Below are 20,880 nucleotides of genomic sequence, written 5' to 3'. Positions count from 1 at the left end.
ACCTGTCTCCTCAGAATTCCCCAAAGAAAAGAATTTCTTTACACCACAAAGGTGAAGGCTACAAGATCATCAGCAAAGCTTTACTTATCAGTCAGAATACTGTAGCAAAAGTGGTACAAAAATTTAAGAAAGATGGAACTGCAACCATCTCACAGAGACATCCAGGTTGTCCATGGAAGTTAACACCTCGACAGGAGTGTCTTCTGATGAGAAGGGTTGAAGAAAATCGGCATGCAAGTTCACTGCAGTTATCTAAAGAAGTAGAAACTGGGGTGACTATTTCCTGTGACACAATACGGTGTACACTGCAGAGGAATGGCATGCATGGATGCCGTCCACGAAAGAAGCCTCTCCTAAAGCCCAGGCACAAAAAAGCCCGCCTAGAATTTGCCAGGGCCCATGCTGACAAAGATGAAGACTACTGGGACTCTATGCTCTGGAGTGATGAGACCAGGATAAATGTTTTTGGAACTGATGGCTTCAAAACTGTATGGCGTCGCAAAGGTGAGGAATACAAAGAAAAATGCATGGTGCCTACAGTGAAACATGGTGGTGGCAGTGTCCTTATGTGGGGCTGCATGAGTGCTGCTGGTGTTGGGGCACCATTTCATTGATGGCATCATGAATTCACAGATGTATTGCTCTATACTGAAAGAGATGATGCTACCATCACTCCGTGCCCTTGGTTGTTGTGCACTTTTCCAACATGACTAAACACACATCTAAAGCCACTGTTGGATTTCTGAAGAAGAACAGGGTGAAAGTGATTCAGTGGCCAAGTATGTCTCCTGATCTGAACCCAGTCGAACACCTATGGGGAATTCTTAAGAGACAAGTTGAGCATCACTCTCCATCCAGCATCCAGTCACTAAAAGAGGTCACTGTTGAAGAATGGAAAAAGATTGATGTTGCAAAATATCGCCAACTTGTTCATTCCATGCCTAGAAGACTTGGTGCTGTCATTAAAAATCATGGAGGCCATACAAAGTACTAGATGTAGTAGTTTTTGTTGTGGGGTGTACTCATTTTTGCACCACCCTAATTTGAGTAAAACTGAAAAATGTGTAATCCAAGTTATATTATTAACCTTACTTTTTCCCCCGGGCGGCACGGTGGTGTAGTGGTTAGCGCTGTCGCCTCACAGCAAGAAGGTCCTGGGTTCGAGCCCCGGGGCCGGCGAGGGCCTTTCTGTGTGGAGTTTGCATGTTCTCCCCGTGTCCGCGTGGGTTTCCTCCGGGTGCTCCGGTTTCCCCCACAGTCCAAAGACATGCAGGTTAGGTTAACTGGTGACTCTAAATTGACCGTAGGTGTGAATGTGAGTGTGAATGGTTGTCTGTGTCTATGTGTCAGCCCTGTGATGACCTGGCGACTTGTCCAGGGTGTACCCCGCCTTTCGCCCATAGTCAGCTGGGATAGGCTCCAGCTTGCCTGCGACCCTGTAGAAGGATAAAGCGGCTACAGATAATGAGATGAGATGAGACTTTTTCCCCCATTATAAGTAAAACAGGGCGGCACGGTGGTGTAGTGGTTAGCGCTGTCGCCTCACAGCAAGAAGGTCCGGGTTCGAGCCCCGTGGCCGGCAAGGGCCTTTCTGTGCAGAGTTTACATGTTCTCCCCATGTCCGCGTGGGTTTCCTCCGGGTGCTCCGGTTTCCCCCACAGTCCAAAGACATGCAGGTTAGGTTAACTGGCAACTCTAAATTGACTGTAAGTGTGAATGTGAGTGTGAATGGTTGTCTGTGTCTATGTGTCAGCCCTGTGATGACCTGGCGACTTGTACAGGGTGTACCCCGCCTTTCGTACGTAGTCAGCTGGGATAGGCTCCAGCTTGCCTGTGACCCTGTAGAACAGGATAAAGTGACTAGAGATAATGAGATGAGATGTTACTTTTCAAAGGGGGTGTACTCATTTACGCTGAGCACTGTAGGTGGGTGGGTGTACACCATCAGGAAGAGAGATGGAAGTCTATAAACATGTTTGTTCTTATGCCTAGGTCAGATGGCAGGCTGCAACTAGTTTTCAACTACTTGCGTCTAGCTGCGATAACAAAATTGCAGGTAGACGCAAGACTAGTCTTGCGTCGATGCACGACAATGCAGATAATGGCAAAGTGGTGCAGAGGGTCTTTAGTAGAGGCAGGTTAATGCAAGTGGCAGGCGGTCATGCAACGCTTGAGCAACCAATTGCAGGTTGAAGCAGGTAGTGGCAGCTAGACACAGGGGAAGACATGTCTTTAGAGATGGCTGTGATGCATCGCAGGTAGATGCAGACTGCACCTGCAAATAGTTTACAACAACCTGCGAGCAGTCTTATGGCCTTATATTTTTAAAAGGTTTTCTGTGCACTGCATCAACCTGCATCTACTTCACTGCAAAAAATTGAAAACTGAATTTGAGGAGAAAATTCCTTAATACTAGTGAAATGATCTTGCTGCATGGACAGATATTTTTACTTGATAAGACATCTTAGAATAAGTTGGTTGCAATCTAGAACTAGGTTTAATAATCTCAGAATTGGTGTCTTATTTCTTCTAAAAGGAAATGGTAGATCGTTTCACCTTTTTTCAAGATATTGTCACTTGCTAAGATATCATTTTTTGCAGTGTTCTGACTGGTTGATTCAGCTTAAAAACTCCATGTCTTGTAATACATCTGACCACAACGAAGGATCTCATCTCATCTCATCTCATCTCATCATCTCTAGCCGCTTTATCCTTCTACAGGGTCGCAGGCAAGCTGGAGCCTATCCCAGCTGACTATGGGCGAAAGGCGGGGTACACCCTGGACAAGTCGCCAGGTCATCACAGGGCTGACACAGACAACCATTCACACTCACATTCACACCTACGGTCAATTTAGAGTCACCAGTTAACCTAACCTGCATGTCTTTGGACTGTGGGGGAAACCGGAGCACCCGGAGGAAACCCACGCGGACACGGGGAGAACATGCAAACTCCACACAGAAAGGCCCTCGCCGGCCCCGGGGCTCGAACCCAGGACCTTCTTGCTGTGAGGCAACAGCGCTAACCACTACACCACCGTGCTGCCCCACAACGAAGGATTTGACACAAAATGCCTGCGTCCACCTGTGATCAGTCGCCACCCAACCGACCGCAGGTTGCAGCATATTTCTTTCCACTGTCTGACCTGGGCATTAGCAGGACAGAATTTGAGTTTAACATCCCTGGTTTATACGTATCCTAATCTAGACATTCTGTCTAAAATCTGTGTTTTTGTACACTGCCCTACCAAAATAATAAATAAATAAATAAATAAAAAGTTACGCACTAATATTTGGTTGGACTGCCTTTAGCTTTGATTACAGCATGCATTTGCCATAGCATTGTTTCAATAAACTTGTGTAATATCACAATATTTATTTCAGTCCCGAGTTGTATTAATTTTTCACTGAGATCTTGTGTTGAGGACAGGAGAATTGAACCATTGCTAAAGTCTTCTCTAGCACATCCCAAAGATTCTCAACGAGGTTGAGAAAAAAGGTCGGGATTTTGTGGTGGCCAATTCATGTGTGAAAATGATTTCTCATGCTTCCTGAACCACTCTTTCATAATCTGAGCCCTAATTGTATGCTTGTACCATCAGGAAAGAAAAAAATCTGTTGATGTGAAGTCCTGGTCATTCAGGTTATCAGCTGACTTCATTTTATTGCCCCATAACATTGCTGAACCTCAACCTGACCAACTGAAGCATCCACAGATCATAACACTGCCTCCAGTGGCTTATACAGTGGCCACTATGCATGATGGATGCATTGCTTCATGTGCTGCTATTCTTACACTGACATATCCATCACTCAGGAATAGGATAAATCTGGGCTTATCAAACCACATGACCTTTTTCCATTGCTCCAGAGTCCAATCTTTATGATCGCTATCAAAGTGAACCCTTTTCTCCTTATTAGTCTCATTAACAAGTGGTTTTATTATGGCCACACAGCTGTTTAGCATCAATCCTGTGAGTTTTCATCACATTGTGAGTATGGAAATGCTCTTAATTTCACTACTAAACATAGCTGTGGGTTCTACTCTTGATTTTTACAATTTGACTTCACCAAGCATTTAAGTGATCTCTTATCATGGTCAGTCAGGATGTTTTTCCAACCACATTTTTTCCATGAAGTTGATGGTTCACCACTATCCTTCCAGGTTTAAATAATGCGTTGGACAGTTCTTAACCCAATTCCAGTCACTTCCAGCAATCTCCTTAGTTGTTTTCTTTGCTTGATGCAGACCAATAATTTGTCCCTTCTGAAATACAGTAACATCTTTTCCATGAGCATGGGCTACATTTTCTGACATGTTTTTTTGGCCAGGCAGTGTATATGAAGCTATCCAAAAACATGTGCATGTGTAGAGCAAGGTTTAGGGACATTTCTACCGGAATCGATTAATCGACCAATAACCAACTTTGAAAGTCAAATAGGATGATGAACAAAAAGAAGGGCAAATAGTACCCACTCTGTACAAGTCTGGTAAGTGCATTCAGCTTTTTAAGTATACAGTTTTAAGGAGTTTTAAATTATTTTCTATCTCATGAAACAGTTGTAAAGAAATTTTGCCTGTTGGTATTTCAGATGCACACATTTTTCAGTCACTGCTTTTTGAAATCATACATTATACACAATTGGTGCAATTATGATGATTATTGCTGATAATTGCACTCCAAAGACACATCCACAACTTAACTAATCACATCCTTTATAATCAGGGATAGGACTAAAAACTGTGGACTAAAAAATGTGGCCTGCTCATTGTGATAACGTACCTTCAAATGGATTTAAAAAACAAAAAACAGTTACATAGAGCGGCTGTGCTTCCTGTCATCACTGTCACAGTGTGCAAGACAAACACAAAAAGGTAATACCATTAATTATCCTGTTTGTTGCATCCTTCACTCAAACAAAATGTCATTGGGTGAGCTTGAGGCAGCACGATCATTGCCACAGTGTCTGTGAAGATTCTCTGTGAAGAATCTTCAAGCAAGTCCAGTTGCTCTCTTTTACCACCCACAGTTTACTGTCACAGTGGGCCTCTATTAATGCTTGCTGCAATCCCATTTTGACCACTACATGCAATAATACTGCTTCACAATGTGCAATATCTAAAAACATGAGCAAATCAATGAACATCAGCATGCATGTGTTTTTTAAACTTTTTTTTTTTAATCATTGGTCATTAAAAAGAGGTAAGTGGCATTTCTACTGAATTTAAAATGTATGAATGAGGACTTTATGAAGAGTAACATTTGTTGAATGGCTGACATGTATATGCATGGTGGGGCTCTGCACCAGCACCTATGGACAAGCCACCACTGGTGGTAGATTTCTTTAACAATAGTAGTGGAAATCAAGGATTCTTGTGCACAAGTCATTCATTCATCTGTTTATACAGTCATTTTTACCTCTAAAACATGTTTCCTGCTGGATTTGTCTTTGGATGCCTTCTCTACAGTTGCTCCCTTCAGATCTACACTGAATTCTGGCTTTGATTGGTGACTCCCAAACTGAAAAAGAACATATGTGAATTCTCACACACACACACACACAAATATAAATAAATAAATAAAATCAGGTTGTCGCTTACCCAACTGGTGGCCATCGCCTGGCTTTTGACAAATATCAATTGAGAGCCTTGCAAAACTGTCCAAGATGAAGTCCAGTTTTTACTAGGAGTGAGACATGAGACAATAAGAAAATCAGAGAATGATTCATAATGATATCAGTATTCCTCATCTTCAAATATACTGCATATTTAACTGTTTTACAGTTATTAAATCTCAAATCTTTTTAACTTAATTGTTTGAGCTAGGGCAGGGAAAGTACTAAAAAGCACTGCCAGGTAATAATGATTGGGAAATATGGAGGTTAATTTCGCTACAATCTTGAAACATCTTTGGCTTTTCTTTCATCTGTCTTTAGCTTACCGGACTTTCTTGCCATGTTCAGTGATCTTGGTTACATTTAGGGGTCCAGATTTTTCACAGGGCTGAGGAAAAGAAATAGTAATGTGAGGGTGGAGTAGGAGATGGATAGAAAGCAGGACCAAAAAGTAAAGGGAGTGTACAAGAACAACATGCAAACCAAAGGTAAGCCCATGTATACAAAATGAAATAGACCTGAATGTATAAGACATGTGTCCTCATTATACTAGTTAATTGTACTACCCATTCCTATAACAATAGCTTACAGCAAAATATTTAAAAATTGCATAATAATAATAATAATAATAATAATAATTACACTGTTTGCATTGTTTTCCATCAAGTTATTGGATAATACACCTGGTGTTTGGATACGTGAAACAGCAATAACATTTTAATACATACAAACACTGCATACTTGCATACTACCCCTGCAGTGAAAAGATATGTTTATCAGCTTAGAGTGTTGAAAGTCAGTTTGGAGATGTGGTCGAGCAGAGTCGGCTGATAATTATATTTTTACATTATACTGTTTTTTTTTTTGTTCTTAATTGTTTGAATATAATTTATATTTTTTGTAATTTTGTAAGCGGTTGAATTTCAATTGGGGCTTTGCCCTGTATTCTTCTCCTGTCACTTTTGTTATTTATTTGTAAACGCTTGTGTTTATATTTGTGGCAAATTTTAATAAACTAAACTAAAGTCTGGCCTGCAGATCATTTGCAACTTGTGTCTTTTCATACTGCTGTTCATACTGTGACACAGAGCAGCATAACACAATCAGAGGAACGCTATCTACCCCCTTCCACATACATGAGCGGACAGACGCCCATGATTGGCTAGTGTCCCTGTAATTGACAGGGGAATGCAAGTATACCATCCCTCCTACCCAGACAGCATAGCCAATTTTTCCAGTCTTGGACTCCTGGCCACAGAAGATAGGGTGATTTCTGAATGATAAGGCAAACCCTTTTCTGTTGCATGATTCTGGACCTGAATTTTTAAAATAATCCAGAAGATAGTATAAAAATACAAATAAAACTCATTAGGTGTTGAAGTTTTTTTTTTTTTAATAACTGATTTATTTGTCCTGTGTTTATTTGTAATTGTGCCCTGCCAGGGGGACTGCAGATGTAAATTAGCCAAAGGCTAACTCTGGTACAGTGCATCAGATGGAAACATTTGTGTTAAAAACTGTACATGGTCCCCGACAAATAAAATGACATAATAATAATAATAATAATGCTGGTGTCGCTATCGCATACAAACGACTGGAAACAAATCAGCTCCCAATCTCCTTTTCTTTCCCCACATCCAAACACTGATAATTATTTTATAGGACTACATTAACCCTGTCCCGACATATTCATCTTAAAGCACATTATTTAGAAATTTATTTATTAATAGTTTACTAATTATTCATTGAGTACAGTGAAATAAAAAAGGCAGAATAATTAAAGAGGAAGAGTGTTGGGGTAAAAAGAGAAAAAGTGAGAGAATTTTATACTAACAGAATGTGGACATTTTGGGGAGGAAGGGTCAGGCAATCCTGAATCTGGGGTCCCAGCTTTTGAAGGTTCCTAAAGAGGAAATCAACAATCACATGATTTATAACTATAACATACCCATACTTTAATTGTTTGAATTAATAATGTATATTAATAATTATATAAATACAAAAAGACCTAAATTAAATAGACAATTGATGTGTGATGATCAGTATATATTTAATGTTTTATGTTTAGTGTTGTTGATCAGTATATTTTTAAGAGGAATATATTTCTATGTGTATTAGAATTACAACCCCAATTCAGAAAAGGGTGGGATAGTATGAAAAATGTAAATAAAAAAGAAAGCAGTGATTTCTAAATTTACTTTGACTTGCACTTCATTGCAAACAGTATGAACCCAAGATATTTCATGTTTTGTCTGGTCAACTTCATTTCGTTTGTTAATATACATCCCCCTTCCTGTGTTCTAGGCCTGCAGTACATTCTAAAAAATTGGGATGGAGCAATTTGGGGCTAGTAATGAGGTGAAACAATAATACAAAAATAATGATGTGATCTGAAACAAGTGATATCAAAAGGTGATTGTAATTATGATTTGGTACCAGTAGCCAAGAAAGACTTAGTCTTTGAGGAGCAAAGATGGGCTGAGGATCTCCAATTTGTCTGCACACTGCTGGATACGCTCCAAAAAATAAACTTTATTTAATTAAAACAAGCAACGTTTCGATCACCCTGGATCTTCATCAGGCATATGGGTAACAGGAAGAGGCTGTGGCCTATATCACATGACCCTACTCTACACCCACCCAGGCAAGGCACCCAAAGGTGCCAATCAATTAGACAGACAGGTGTCTTAACCTGTACCAGTCATACAAAAGACAAAACCAAAAAACATTTGCAAGTTTGAAAAATTAAAAAGATGTGAATATAGTACACCAACATATAAAATACATATCACGTGAAAATCAATTACAAAAAAGGTTTTAAATCAAAATACATATTCATTCCCTTAGGTGCAATGGTGTTCAAGGTATATATATAAAAAGCTTTTTATATATATACCTTGAACACCATTGCACCTAAGGGAATGAATATGTATTTTGATTTAAAACCTTTTTTGTAATTGATTTTCACGTGATATGTAAAAGCTTTTTATATATATACCTTGAACACCATTGCACCTAAGGGAATGAATATGTATTTTGATTTAAAACCTTTTTTGTAATTGATTTTCACGTGATATGTATTTTATATGTTGGTGTACTATATTCACATCTTTTTAATTTTTCAAACTTGCAAATGTTTTTTGGTTTTGTCTTTTGTATGACTGGTACAGGTTAAGACACCTGTCTGTCTAATTGATTGGCACCTTTGGGTGCCTTGCCTGGGTGGGTGTAGAGTAGGGTCATGTGATATAGGCCACAGCCTCTTCCTGTTACCCATATGCCTGATGAAGATCCAGGGTGATCGAAACGTTGCTTGTTTTAATTAAATAAAGTTTATTTTTTGGAGCGTATCCAGCAGTGTGCAGACCTATTTTCTTTTATTGTCTGACATTTTTGTCTGGCACCTGCAAAGAGTTTTTGGATGTGCGCACCCTACTCAAACGATCTCCAATTTGTCAACAAATTCATGACAAAATTATTGAAATGTTTGAAAGCAAATATTCCTCAAAGAAGGATAGAAAGGGGTTTGGATAAAGCACCCTCTAAAGTGCATATCATTTGATGTTTCAAGGAATCTGGAGGAATTTAGAGCAGGGGTGGGGAACGTCCGGCCTCCAGGCCATATACGGCCCGCGAGACCGTTTGATCCGGCCCACAAGATGATTCATAATTACTCTCTCACACACAAAAATTAAATCAGAAAAAAATGAGACCGCAATTAATAAAATAGGTGAGTGGTTGTCTTTCTGGGCCAAGGTCAGGGTCCTGAACCCCACATGAGCAGAGCGTGGTCATGCGCGGTCACGTCATTTAGCGGGCATAGACAGATTGTTTAACCATTTCACCAAAACGCACCATGGCGAGTATGAAGAAGGGTAGATGCAGAATGTCGCGCTTTTCAGGAAAAATGGACAATTATTTTTTCATAGAAGTAACAGGCAAGCCAGTTTGCTTAGTTTGTTGGGACGCCCTTGCAGTGATGAAAAAGGCTAATCTGGAGTGTCATTACAGCACCAAACATGCCAAGCTGGACAAGCTGAAAGGACAAGTGCGTGTGGATAAAATTAATGCTCTTCAGGGGAGTTTGGACGCCCAACAAGCAACATTCACAAGACCTCAAGATAACCAAGAAAACGTTACACAGGCTAGTTTTGTGGTAAGTGAGCTAATCACTAAGACACTGAAACCACATTCAGAAGGGGAGTTTGTGAAGGAGTGCCTTGTCGCTGCTGTGGAACTGCTCGCATCGGACAAAAGTGAAACTTTTCCAAAGTGTCAGTTCGCCTCGAAAAACTGTCTCCGATTGGATTATCGACATGGCACAAGACATTGAGAAAACACTGAAAGATACCATGAGGGATTTTCAGTTTCTCTCTTTAGCCTGCGACGAGACAACAGACATCACAAATGCCGCCCAACTCGCCATTTTTGTTTGTGGGATTACAGCCGAGTTTGATACACAGGAGGAAATGCTGTCTTTGCAAGCCATGCATGGCACTAGCAAAGGTGAGGATTTGTTTGAGCAAGTTGTTTTGGCTATGAACAAATTCGACCTGCAGTTTGACAAGCTAAGTGGACTGGCTACAGACAGAGCCCCAACCATAGTTGGCATACAGAAAGGATTGACTGCGTTGGTCAAAAAAAAACAAAAACGAGTTGTCTCAGTCTGGATCCAAATGAGTTGGTTGTGTGTCACTGTATCATACACCAAGAGAGCCTGTGTGCACATTCCCTGAAGCTCAATAATGTGATGACTACTGTTGTTTCCACCATCAACTTCATTAAAAGCAGAGGACTTAACAGCCACCAGTTTAAAGCGCTACTGAGTGAGCTTGAGTCAGAGTATGGAGACCTGGTTTACCATTGTGAGGTGCGGTGCGGTGGCTGAGTCGCGCAGATATGCTTGCACGCTTCTACAACTTGAGGGAAGAAGTAAAGCAGTTCATGGAGATGGAAACCAATCGTTGAACTCAGTGATAGCAAGTGGCTGTGTGATTTGGGCTTCATGGTAGACATTACCAAGTACCTCTCAGAACTGAATGTTAAGCTCCAAGGTCCCAACCAGCTTTTCAGCTCAGTGTTTTCAAATGTGAAATCATTTGAAGCTAAACTGAAGCTGTGGCAAGTGCAACTGGAAAGGGGAAACACTGTGCACTTTCCTACTTTGCAAGAACAAAAGCCTGCTGTGACATCTGAATATGCTGGCAAGTGTGCAAAACTACTCCAGGCCTTTGGAGAGAGGTTCCAGCTGATGAGAAGTTACGAGAAGGACCTGAACATATTTGCAACACCATTCAATGTGGAACCAGCTGATGTGCCTGACAACCTACAGCAGAAAATCATTGAGCTGCAAAGCAACAATGAGCTCAAAGCTAGGTACAACAACTTTCCTCTGCTTGAGTTCTACAAACTGTATGTGTGTCCTGAGGATTTTCCCACTTTGAGGAGACATGCACTGAAGTTTGCATCACTGTTTGGGACAACCTACTGCTGTGAGCAGTTCTTCTCAAAACTGACCCTTGCAAAGAACCTGTTCTGCTCAAGACTGACTGATCCAAACCTGGAAAACCAGCTCCGAGTAGCATCGTCATCTGTACCATCTGACATCAGATGCCTTGCCAAAGAGAAGCAGTTCCAGCCTTCATATTAGGTCGGCCAGATATAATAATAATTGGTAAAATATTATTATACTGTAGCATCTTCATTACATAAAATGCTCAAAGTGCTTTACATCAGTACATATAAAATCAATAAGAAAACAAGACTAAAAACAGAGCATAAGAGGTGGATAACATTTAAAAAGAAAATGGGAAGATTAAAAATGGATAAAAGAGAAAGTTACACCAATAAAGTTGCTTTTTTTTTATTTGAGTAGCATGAAAGAAAGCTAAAATAAATGGGCTGCATCTTAAACTCTTTACCCCTTAATGATGACCCCGTGTAATTCCCATAATGACGACATATGACGCCGGCGTGTATGCACCATAATGACGACATTTGACAACTCTGAATTTGCCTCTACATACGTAGAGTGAAACAAGCTTTCTGATTGAAAGTTGCAGTAATCATTTATTGTACACCATTTGACATGAATTCTTCATGTAAAATGTGAAGATTGGTTTTCACACAGGTATTACTCACCTTTCAGACACTACCTGTAAGTTGGTGAATGTTGAAACATAACTGAGTGATTTTTGTATTCTGTCATGCCCTCTTTTCAAAAATGTATATGTCGTCATGATTGTTTCAACATAATGAATTTTGTTGCTGTTGTTGTTGGTTTTTTTTAAACTGTCTGATATGTTTGTCTGTGTCTTATGTTTGGTGTCCATTGCGATTGTGCTGCAAATCCAATTGCCCCAGTGGGGACAATAAAGTTTATCTATCTATCTATCTATCTATCTATCTATCTATCTATCTATCTATCTATCTATCTATCTATCTATCTATCTAATGAAGGAGAAAACTGATATGAACAAAACCTTGTCTTTAGACTTTTTTCTTGTAAATATGTTCTAAGGATGAACAGTATATACATATACAACGGTGGCTGTAGCAACTGCTTTAAGGGGTAAAGAGTTAAAATTTTCAGCAGAGATTATGGGTTAAAAAATTTAGTTTGGCCCCCATAGGATGTTATAAAACTCGAAATGGCCCTTGATAGGAAAAAGGTTCCCCACTCCTGATTTAGATACATAAAGGGCAAGGGCGCAAGCCTAAGCTGAACACCCATGATCTCTGATCCCTCAGATGGCACTGCATCAAGAACCATCATCCAACGATAGCTGATATAACATCATGGGCTTTGGATTACTTTCGCAAACCTTTGTCAAGCATTACAATATGCTGCTACATCCACAAATGCCAGATAAAACTTTGCTGTGCAAAAAGGAAGTCTTATGTTAAATGTGTCCAGAAGCTCTGTCGACTTCTCTGGGCTCAGAAGCATCTGGTATGGACCATCACACAGTAGAAACATGTATTGTGCTCAGACAAATCAGTATTACAGGTCTTTGTTGGAAGAAATGGACACCGTGTACTGTGGACTAAAGACAAAAAGGACCATCCAGACTGTTACCAGCAACAAGCCCAAAAGCCAGAGTCTGTCATGGTATGGGGTTGTATCAGTGCCCTTGGCACGTGACAACTTACACTTCTGTGATGGCAGCATTAATGCGGAAATGTACATTTAGATTTTGTAGCAATATGTTCTGCCTTCAAGATGGCATCTTTTCCAGGGATATTTCAACAAGAAAATGCATAAAAAAAGTGCTGTAATTCCTAGACAATTCACCCAATTTGGATATACAGATCCTCAAATTAAAGTTGACAGTTTGCACTTTGAGTTCATATTCATCAAACTTCATCTCTAATATACTGTAGTACACATAGCTAAAATAACAATACTTATGGACCTGGATGTATATGCAGACCCCTCCAAAGGTGTTGGATCGGCAAAGCCAATTACGTTGTATTTTGTTTTTGCTACACACTGAAGACATTTGGGTTTGGGATCAAAAGAAGATTATGCAATGACAGATTTAAATCTATCAGGAATTGAAAGCTGAAATTCTGATCTATTGTCACTTTTTCATCTTTTGATCTCAAACCCATATAATAAGTATACTAATCTCTCACTGTCTGGAATGTAATGCAAAAGTCAGATTTTGATTCTGCATTAAACAAGGTCCTTGAAATAGTCTATAAAGCAATAAAACAGCAAATACCAATAAATGTCAGGCACTAGGTGTCAAATCATAAATGTAAAAAGCCCAGATTATACATAGTGTATTAAAGATCAAAATGAAATATCAAAAGACAGATTTCATGAGGGAATTAACATTCATTAAAAATGAAGGAAAAAAATCTGGTACTTTAATTATACATATACTCTACCCAGCAAGCACAGTTGCTGACTGCCAATGCAAGAAACCAGTCATTATTTAAAAAATTAAAAAAATCTACACAATTCTGTTAAAATTGCAGGCTTTTGTAATGTAAAAATGTCAAACTAAAATCATGTCAGATCTTTTCCCACCTTTAATGTGATATGATAAAAAAAATTCAAGTGAAAAACACATGCATACTTGTGCACACTTATCATGGGGCATATGACTGTGCTCAGAATTAGCCAATCACATTCAAACATTGTTCAAAATATATCATCATATACAGTGGTGCTTGAAAAGTTTGAGAACCCTTTAGAATTTTCTATATTTATATAGTAAACTTTATTATCCCCGTGAGGGGCAATTTGTTGTACAGCCAGCAGAGAAGAAAACACAATACAACAAAACATACAGCATACAATCATACTGAAAACAAGGTGCACAGATATTACAGGGAGACCGATCATGACAGACTGTTGTTTATGAGGCCAATAGTTAGTGACAAACTTTTAAATCTGTTTGTCCTTCATTTTGGTACCAAGTACCAACGACCAGAAGGCAGCAGCCTATATTCAGAGAACAGCGGGTGACTGGGGTCAAGAACATTGGAGATGGATGCAAATTGTTTTATTATGGAGTCGATGGAAAGAGAAATGGTGCTGGTATTGTTTTGAAGGGAGAGTTGGTCAGCAGTGTGATTGATGTGAAGAGGGTGTCAGATAAAGTGATAAGCATGAAGTTGGAGAGTCAAGGAGTGGTAATCAATGGTGTGTGCGCATATACCCCACAGGTTGGATGTGAGAATGAAGAGAAAGAGTCTTTCTGGGAAAAGATGGATGAAGTGGTAGAAAGTATACCGAGGAAGGAGTGCATGCTGATAGGAGCAGATTTCAACGGACATGTTGGAGAGGGAAACAGAGGAGATGAGGACGTGATGGGCAGATATGGTGTAAGAGAGAGAAATGTGGAAGAGCAAATGGTGGTTGATTTTTCAAAGAGGGTGAATTTGGCAATAGTCAATACATACTTTGAGAAGAAAGAGCAGCACAGGGTGACGTTTAAGAGTGGAGGAAGATCTACACAGGTGGACTACATACTCTGCAGAAGGGGTAACCTGAAGGAGATTGGAGACTGTAAAGTGATGGCAGGGGAGAGTGTAGCTAGACAACATCAAGTGGCCCTGTGCAGGACGAGCTTGAAAGTGAAAAAGAGGAAGCGTGAAATAGTGGAGCCGAAGATTAAGTGGTGGAAACTAAAAGAGGTTGAACATCAGAAGGAGTTTAGGGAAGAAATGAGACGAGCATTGAGTGGTCATGGAAGTCTGCCAGAAGATTGGAATACTACTGCTGTACTAGTAAGGGAGGCAGCAAGGAAGGTGCTAGGGTGGTCATCGGGAAGGAGGAAGGAAGACAAGGAGACATGGTGGTGGAACAAAGAAATGCAGGAAATTATAAAAGAGAAGAGGCTAGCAAAGAAGAATTGGGATGATTAGAGAGATGAGGAAAGCAGGCAGTTATACAGAGAGACGAGACAGAAGGCAAAAAGAGCGGTAGCGAAGGCGAAAGCAGATGCATACCAGTTGTAGTATGAAAGACTGGAGACCAAAGGAGGAGAGAAAGACCTGTACAGACTAACTAGGCAGAGAAACAGGGAAGCAAGGGATGTACAGTAGGTGAGAGTGATGAAAGATGTAAATGGAAATGTGCTGACAAACAAAGAGAGTGTATTAAGAAGGTGGAAAGAGTACTTTGAGGATTTATTAAATGAGGAGAATCCAAGAAAGAAAAGGTCAGATTCATTGGAGACAGCAAATCAGGAAGCAGAGTTGGTTAGTAAGGATGAGGTGAGGGCAGCCATGAAAAGAATGAAGACTGGGAAAGCAGTCGGACCAGATGGTATCCCAATTGAGGCTTGGAGATGTTTGGGTGAGATGGCTGTGGAGTTCCTCACGAGATTGTTTAATAAGATCCTAGAGAACGAGAAAATGCCAAATGAATGGAGAAAGAGTGTGCTAGTCCCAAAATACAAGAATAAGGGAGATGTACAGAGCTGCAGTAATTACAGAGGAATAAAATTGATGAGCCACACCATGAAGCTATGGGAAAGGGTATTGGAGGTGAGATTGAGAAGAGAGGTAGCAATCTGTGAACAGCAGTATGGGTTTATTCCAGGGCTTTGAACCAGAATTTTTTTCCTATTGGTTCGTTCCGAACAGAAACGGAATTTTAACGTTTCCGGTTTTGGGTTCCACCATTAAATAGACGTTCCCGAACCGGTTAGAACAAAAAAATTTCGTTCCCGGAATGGTTAATTACGTTCCCTGTCAGCTGTTTAACAAATGGCTATAAAATTATGTCTCTGTCTCATCCAGCTTAAGCCAAATGTAGGCCAATTCTATTACAACCTTCATTAAATAAGACAAGAAATAATTCAAAACAATTATTATTTCAAATGTTGGCGATTTGGATTCTCAGTATGTCTTCCCATCTACACAAACAGAAAAAGTGCCAAAAATGAAAGATAATTCGTTTACTGTGTTACCAAAGGCTAGTCAGGCCCTATAGAGGGCTACCGCATGATGTCACCGCGCCGCGAGATTTTGTTAGGCGCCATATTGGAAGACCAAGTACACATCTATGCAAGTACATACATACATACATACATACATACATAAAACAAACTACACCTGAAATGTAGCCAGGGCCGGTTCTGCCCTAATCTGGACCCGGGTGCAACATCGCGCAATCCCCCCCCCCCCCCAAAAAAAACCAGTCTAAATCAGGACAACTATCACATAACTATAACTATAAACATTTTATATCAACTATTTTAACTAAATGGGCTATAATAAATAAGCCTACAGGCAGCCACAGCGGGCTGCCTTAAAAAGTAACCATTCAATGACGCAACTGAAAGCCTGCAGCCACGGCGGGCTGCCTCAGAAAAGTAACCATTTGTCCTACCTTAAAACTCGTTTTGCATTTTCTGCCTCCTTTTTTTGTATTTTCGACCCTCCGTTTATTTTCTTTCCTTTTCTGAAAACCCGATTTGTGTCCAGACATTTTGTTCTGCTACCAACGAACTAACTCGTCAGGTCTCGTCTCTCGAGCCCGCGATGATTCCCGTGGGAAGGGCAACAACTGATACATTTTTACAAACAGCCAATAGGGAGGTTGCATCGTTCAGGCTCTTCTTTGCTCAGACACTCAGTAATGCACTTATTCACTTATCACGTGGAGACGTGATAGTAGTCCACCTTCCCGCTCTCTCCATTCAGTCAGCGAACGTCACACAGGAAGTGAACCCCAGCGGGTCATAGAAACTTGCGCAGGAGAAGAATGACTTTTTTATTTGTAGGCTACAGAAACTTTGAGGAACGAAATAAAAACCGGGATTAACCGGTTACCATTATTTTTAATAAGTGTTTCTGTTCCGGAACATAAAAAATAATAAAGTTTCTGGTTTCGTTTCTGTTCCATGTGAAATAGAAAAAGTTCCCGGTTTTCGTTTTCGTTCCTTGAACTGGTTCAAAGCCCTGGTTTATTCCAAGGAAGAGCACGTCGGATGCAATTTTTGCTTTAAGAATGTTAATGGAGAAATACAGAGAAGACCAGAGAAAGCTACATTGTGTGTTTGTAGACCTGGAGAAGGCATACGATAGAGTGCCGAGAAATGAGTTATGGTATTGTATGAGAAAGAGTGGCGTGAATGAGAAGTATATTAGAGTGGTGCAAGACATGTATGAGAACAGTGAAACAGCAGTGAGGTATGCAGTTGGAACGACTGAATGGTTCAAGGTGAAGGTGGGACTCCATCAAGGATCTGCTTTGAGTCCTTTTTTGTTTGCCATAGTGATGGATAGCTTGACGGACGAAGTGAGGCAAGAGTCATCATGGAACATGATGTTTGCAGATGATATTGTGATATGTGGTGAAAGTAGAAGGGAGGTTGAGTTGGGTTTGGAGAGATGGAGGTATGCATTGGAACGAAGAGGAATGAAGGTGAGCAGGAGCAAAACAGAATACATGTGCATCGATGAGAGTGTAGTGAAGATGCAAGGAGTAGACGTAAAGAAAGTTGGTGAATTCAAGTACCTGAGGTCAACTGTGCAGGAAAATGGGGACTGCGATAGTGAGGTGAGAAAGAGAGTGCAGGCAGGGTGGAGCAGTTGGAGAAGGATTTCGGGAGTCATTTGTGATAGGAAAGTCCCAGCAAAAGTGAAAGGTAAGATGTATAAGACAGTAGTGAGACCAGCTGTGATGTATGGATTGGAGACAGTACCCTTAACGAAGAGACAGGAGGCAAAGTTGGAGGTGGCAGAGTTGAGAATGTTAAGGTCTGCGATGGGAGTGACAAGGATGGACAGGATAAGGAACGAGCACATCAGAGGGACAGCACATGTGGAGAGCTTGGGAATTAAGCTAAGAGAGATGAGACTGAGATGGTATGGGCACATCCTGAGAAGAGATGCAGAGCATGTGGGAAGGAAAATGTTGAGGATGGAGCTGCCAGGCAAACGAAAACGAGGAAGGCCAAAGAGGAGATACATGGATGTGGTAGATGTGGTAGAGAAGGATGTGGAAGACAAGGAGCAATGGAGACGAAAGATCCACTGTGGCGACCCCTAATCGGGAGCAGCCAAAAGAAGAAGCAGCAGCAGTGGGTGACTGAGGTCAGCCAGGATAACTTCTGCTTTCCTGGTGGCTCTAACTCTGTACAAGACAGAGAGCTCCTCAAAGTAGATCCCAGCAATCTTACCACACATTTTAACAGTGCTGTTCAACCTGTTCCTGTCTTTCAATGTGAGGGACCCAAACCAGCAAATAAAAGGTTAAAACAGACTCAATAAAAACAACAATAAAACATAAAAGAGGTATCTACACTAAAACTTCTCAACTTTCGATAAAAGTACATGCACTGGTGGTCCTTTGCACAAACTGCATCAGTGTTTGCCTCAAATGTCAGGTTACTGTCGATGATAGCACCCAGGTATTTGTACTGCTGTACAATTTCGACCACCTGGCCATGAATAAAAACAGGGGAATTAGGTGGAGGCTTCTTCCTAAAATCAATAATCATCTCCTTAGTTTCTGAGACATTAATGTTCAGAGATGAGCACTCACACCAATCAATAAAATCACTCACCACTGGACCGTGATTGGTGTCTTGATTGCTGAGAAGCGACACAATCACAGAGTCATCAGCAAATTTAATGATGTGTCTATCAGAATGCTGACTTTTGCACTCATTTGTATATAAAATAAATAAAAGTGGTGAAAGGACACAGCCCTGAAGGGAGCCGGTGGAGGATAAAAGTACATTGGATAAAACGCCATTAACCTTCACCCTCTGTGGTCGGTCAGTTAAAAAGTCAACTAACCAGCTTACTATACCCTGGTCAAGATTGTGTGTGCTGTTAAGACAATCAGCTAAAATGTGTGGTTGTATACAGTTAAAAGCAGAAGTCAATAAAAAGCAAACGAGCAAAAATGTTCCCCGTCAAGATGGCCCAGTACCAGATTGAGTAGGGTGTTAACAGCATCATCAACACCCCTCCCCGCTCTGTAGGCAAATAGCAGAGGGTCAAAACTGCTCTGAGTTGTGCCCAAGATCTCTGCCTTTATAATCCGCTCAAGAATCTTCATAACAAGAGAAGTGAGTGCAACAGGCTGAAAGTCATTTTGGAATTTTGGTGTTTTAATCTTGGGCACCAGCACAATAATGGAGTCTTCCCAAAGATGTGGGACCCTGCAGAGCTGGAAAGATTTTCTGAAGATAAAAGTGAAGATGCCAGCCAACTGCTCTGCACAGTTCTTCAGAAGTCTGCCCCCAATGTTGTCTGGTCCGGGACTTTTCCTCTCCTTCACACCCTTAAAAAGTTTACAAACAATATCACAATTGATAACTACTGGTATGTCCATCTGTGCCGGGGGAGCATCTCTGTATACTGACAGCTCCTTACTAAAATCACAAGAGTTAAAACGATTGTAAAAACTGTTTAGATCATCAGCAAGCTCAGAATCTGACATACCAGCAAGGGAAATAGGGCTCTTACTAGACTGCATGCCCATAATGGATTTAACACCCTCCCATGCAGGCCGAGAGTTACCAGAAGTTAACAGGGTTTGCACCTTGTTTTTATATATAATTTTTGCAAGTTTAAGTTCACGCTTAACTTGCTTTTGTAACTCCCTGCTGTGGGTGATATCCCCCTTATTAAAACTGATGTTCCTCTGATTATGTTTTTAACAGATTTAGACACCCATGGCTTGTTATTGAGAAAGATGGAAATTAATTTCCTTGGAATTATCAGGTCCTCGCAGAAATTAATATATGAAGTGACAGTCTCAGTCAGTTCATCCAGATCTGAACATGCATCCATAAATAAATCCCAGTCCGTGCAGAAGAAACAGTCCTGGAGGCGCTGAATAGATTCCGCTGACCAGACCGGAACCAAACACCGCTCGGGTTTTGTTTCCTTCAGGACAGGTTTGTACATCAGACACATATAAACCACACTATGGTCAGATGTGCCCAGAGGTGCTCTCTGGAAGGATTTATAAGCACCTTTTATGGAGCCATAACAAAGATCCAGACACCTCATATTCCTCATAGGGCAAGTGACATTGTTGAAAGTTTGTAAGTGACTTCCCAAGTTTACAATGATTAAAATCCCCCATAACAAAAGTGGGAGCGTCCAGTGAGATGCTTTGAAGCCTGTGGACTGTATCCACAACGACCCGTGTAGCATTAACAGCATTTGCCTTCGGGTGAATATACACCAGAGTTATAAATATTTGTGGAAACTCCCTCGGGAGGTAAAACGGACACAAAGAGACAGAAAGAAGTTCTATATCAGGGGTGCACAATGTCTCCCTGACTACAGAAGTGTTGTACCATTTTTTATTAATATATAAACAGAGTCCACCTCCCAGTGATTTCCCCGTCACTGAAAAGTCTCTGTCAAGACACAACGGTTCCCCGAAGCCGTCTATTGCCAGATCGGATTGCAGATCCTGGTGCTTGAGCTATGTCTCGGTCAGGGCAATGAGACGAGCACTTTTATATTCCGAGAGGAACTTGACATTTACTTGCAAGTCCTCCACCTTGTTTCGAAGAGACTGTGCATTGGCAAAAACAATCGAGGGAAGGGGGATCCTCCGGTGGCCCTGTCTTTTAAGCCGCTGGCAAACTCCTCCACATCTGCCCCTCTTCCTCCCTCTGTATGTGGGCTTAAAAGCTGGGCTCCTGCTCCCCAGAGAGTAATCAAGGTGACGGATGATCTCTGCAGGGAAGGACGAGGTGTCCACAGCTCCCGCACCAGTGTCTTGGAGTAACAGGAGAAACTCCCGTCCATGCTGGCGTGACTCAGGGAA

At 40.9% G+C, this 20,880-nt stretch overlaps 1 protein-coding gene across 11 annotated transcripts in view; it reads right to left on the bottom strand.

Moving 5' to 3' along the window:
- The window catches only part of arhgap12a (Rho GTPase activating protein 12a), a 261,188-nt gene that overhangs the window by 64,377 nt on the left and 175,931 nt on the right, over positions 1-20,880 (bottom strand). For all 11 annotated transcript variants that reach the window (XR_009651313.1, XR_009651312.1, XR_009651314.1 and 8 more), the window contains 4 exons: positions 7,450-7,518; positions 5,942-6,003; positions 5,602-5,683; positions 5,420-5,521 (listed from right to left, as the gene is read on the bottom strand). Coding sequence is in view for 8 of the 11 variants with exons in the window: in XM_060905983.1 (XP_060761966.1) it covers positions 5,420-5,521; positions 5,602-5,683; positions 5,942-6,003; positions 7,450-7,518 (315 nt within the window). In the remaining 3 variants the exon portion in view is untranslated. The remainder of the gene's footprint in view (positions 1-5,419; positions 5,522-5,601; positions 5,684-5,941; positions 6,004-7,449; positions 7,519-20,880) is intronic.

Source organism: Neoarius graeffei, chromosome 23, assembly GCF_027579695.1.
Source record: "Neoarius graeffei isolate fNeoGra1 chromosome 23, fNeoGra1.pri, whole genome shotgun sequence".
NCBI lineage: Eukaryota > Metazoa > Chordata > Actinopteri > Siluriformes > Ariidae > Neoarius > Neoarius graeffei.
The sequence above is the reverse complement of the archived record's forward strand: the minus strand, read 5'-3'. Positions and strand labels throughout refer to the sequence as shown.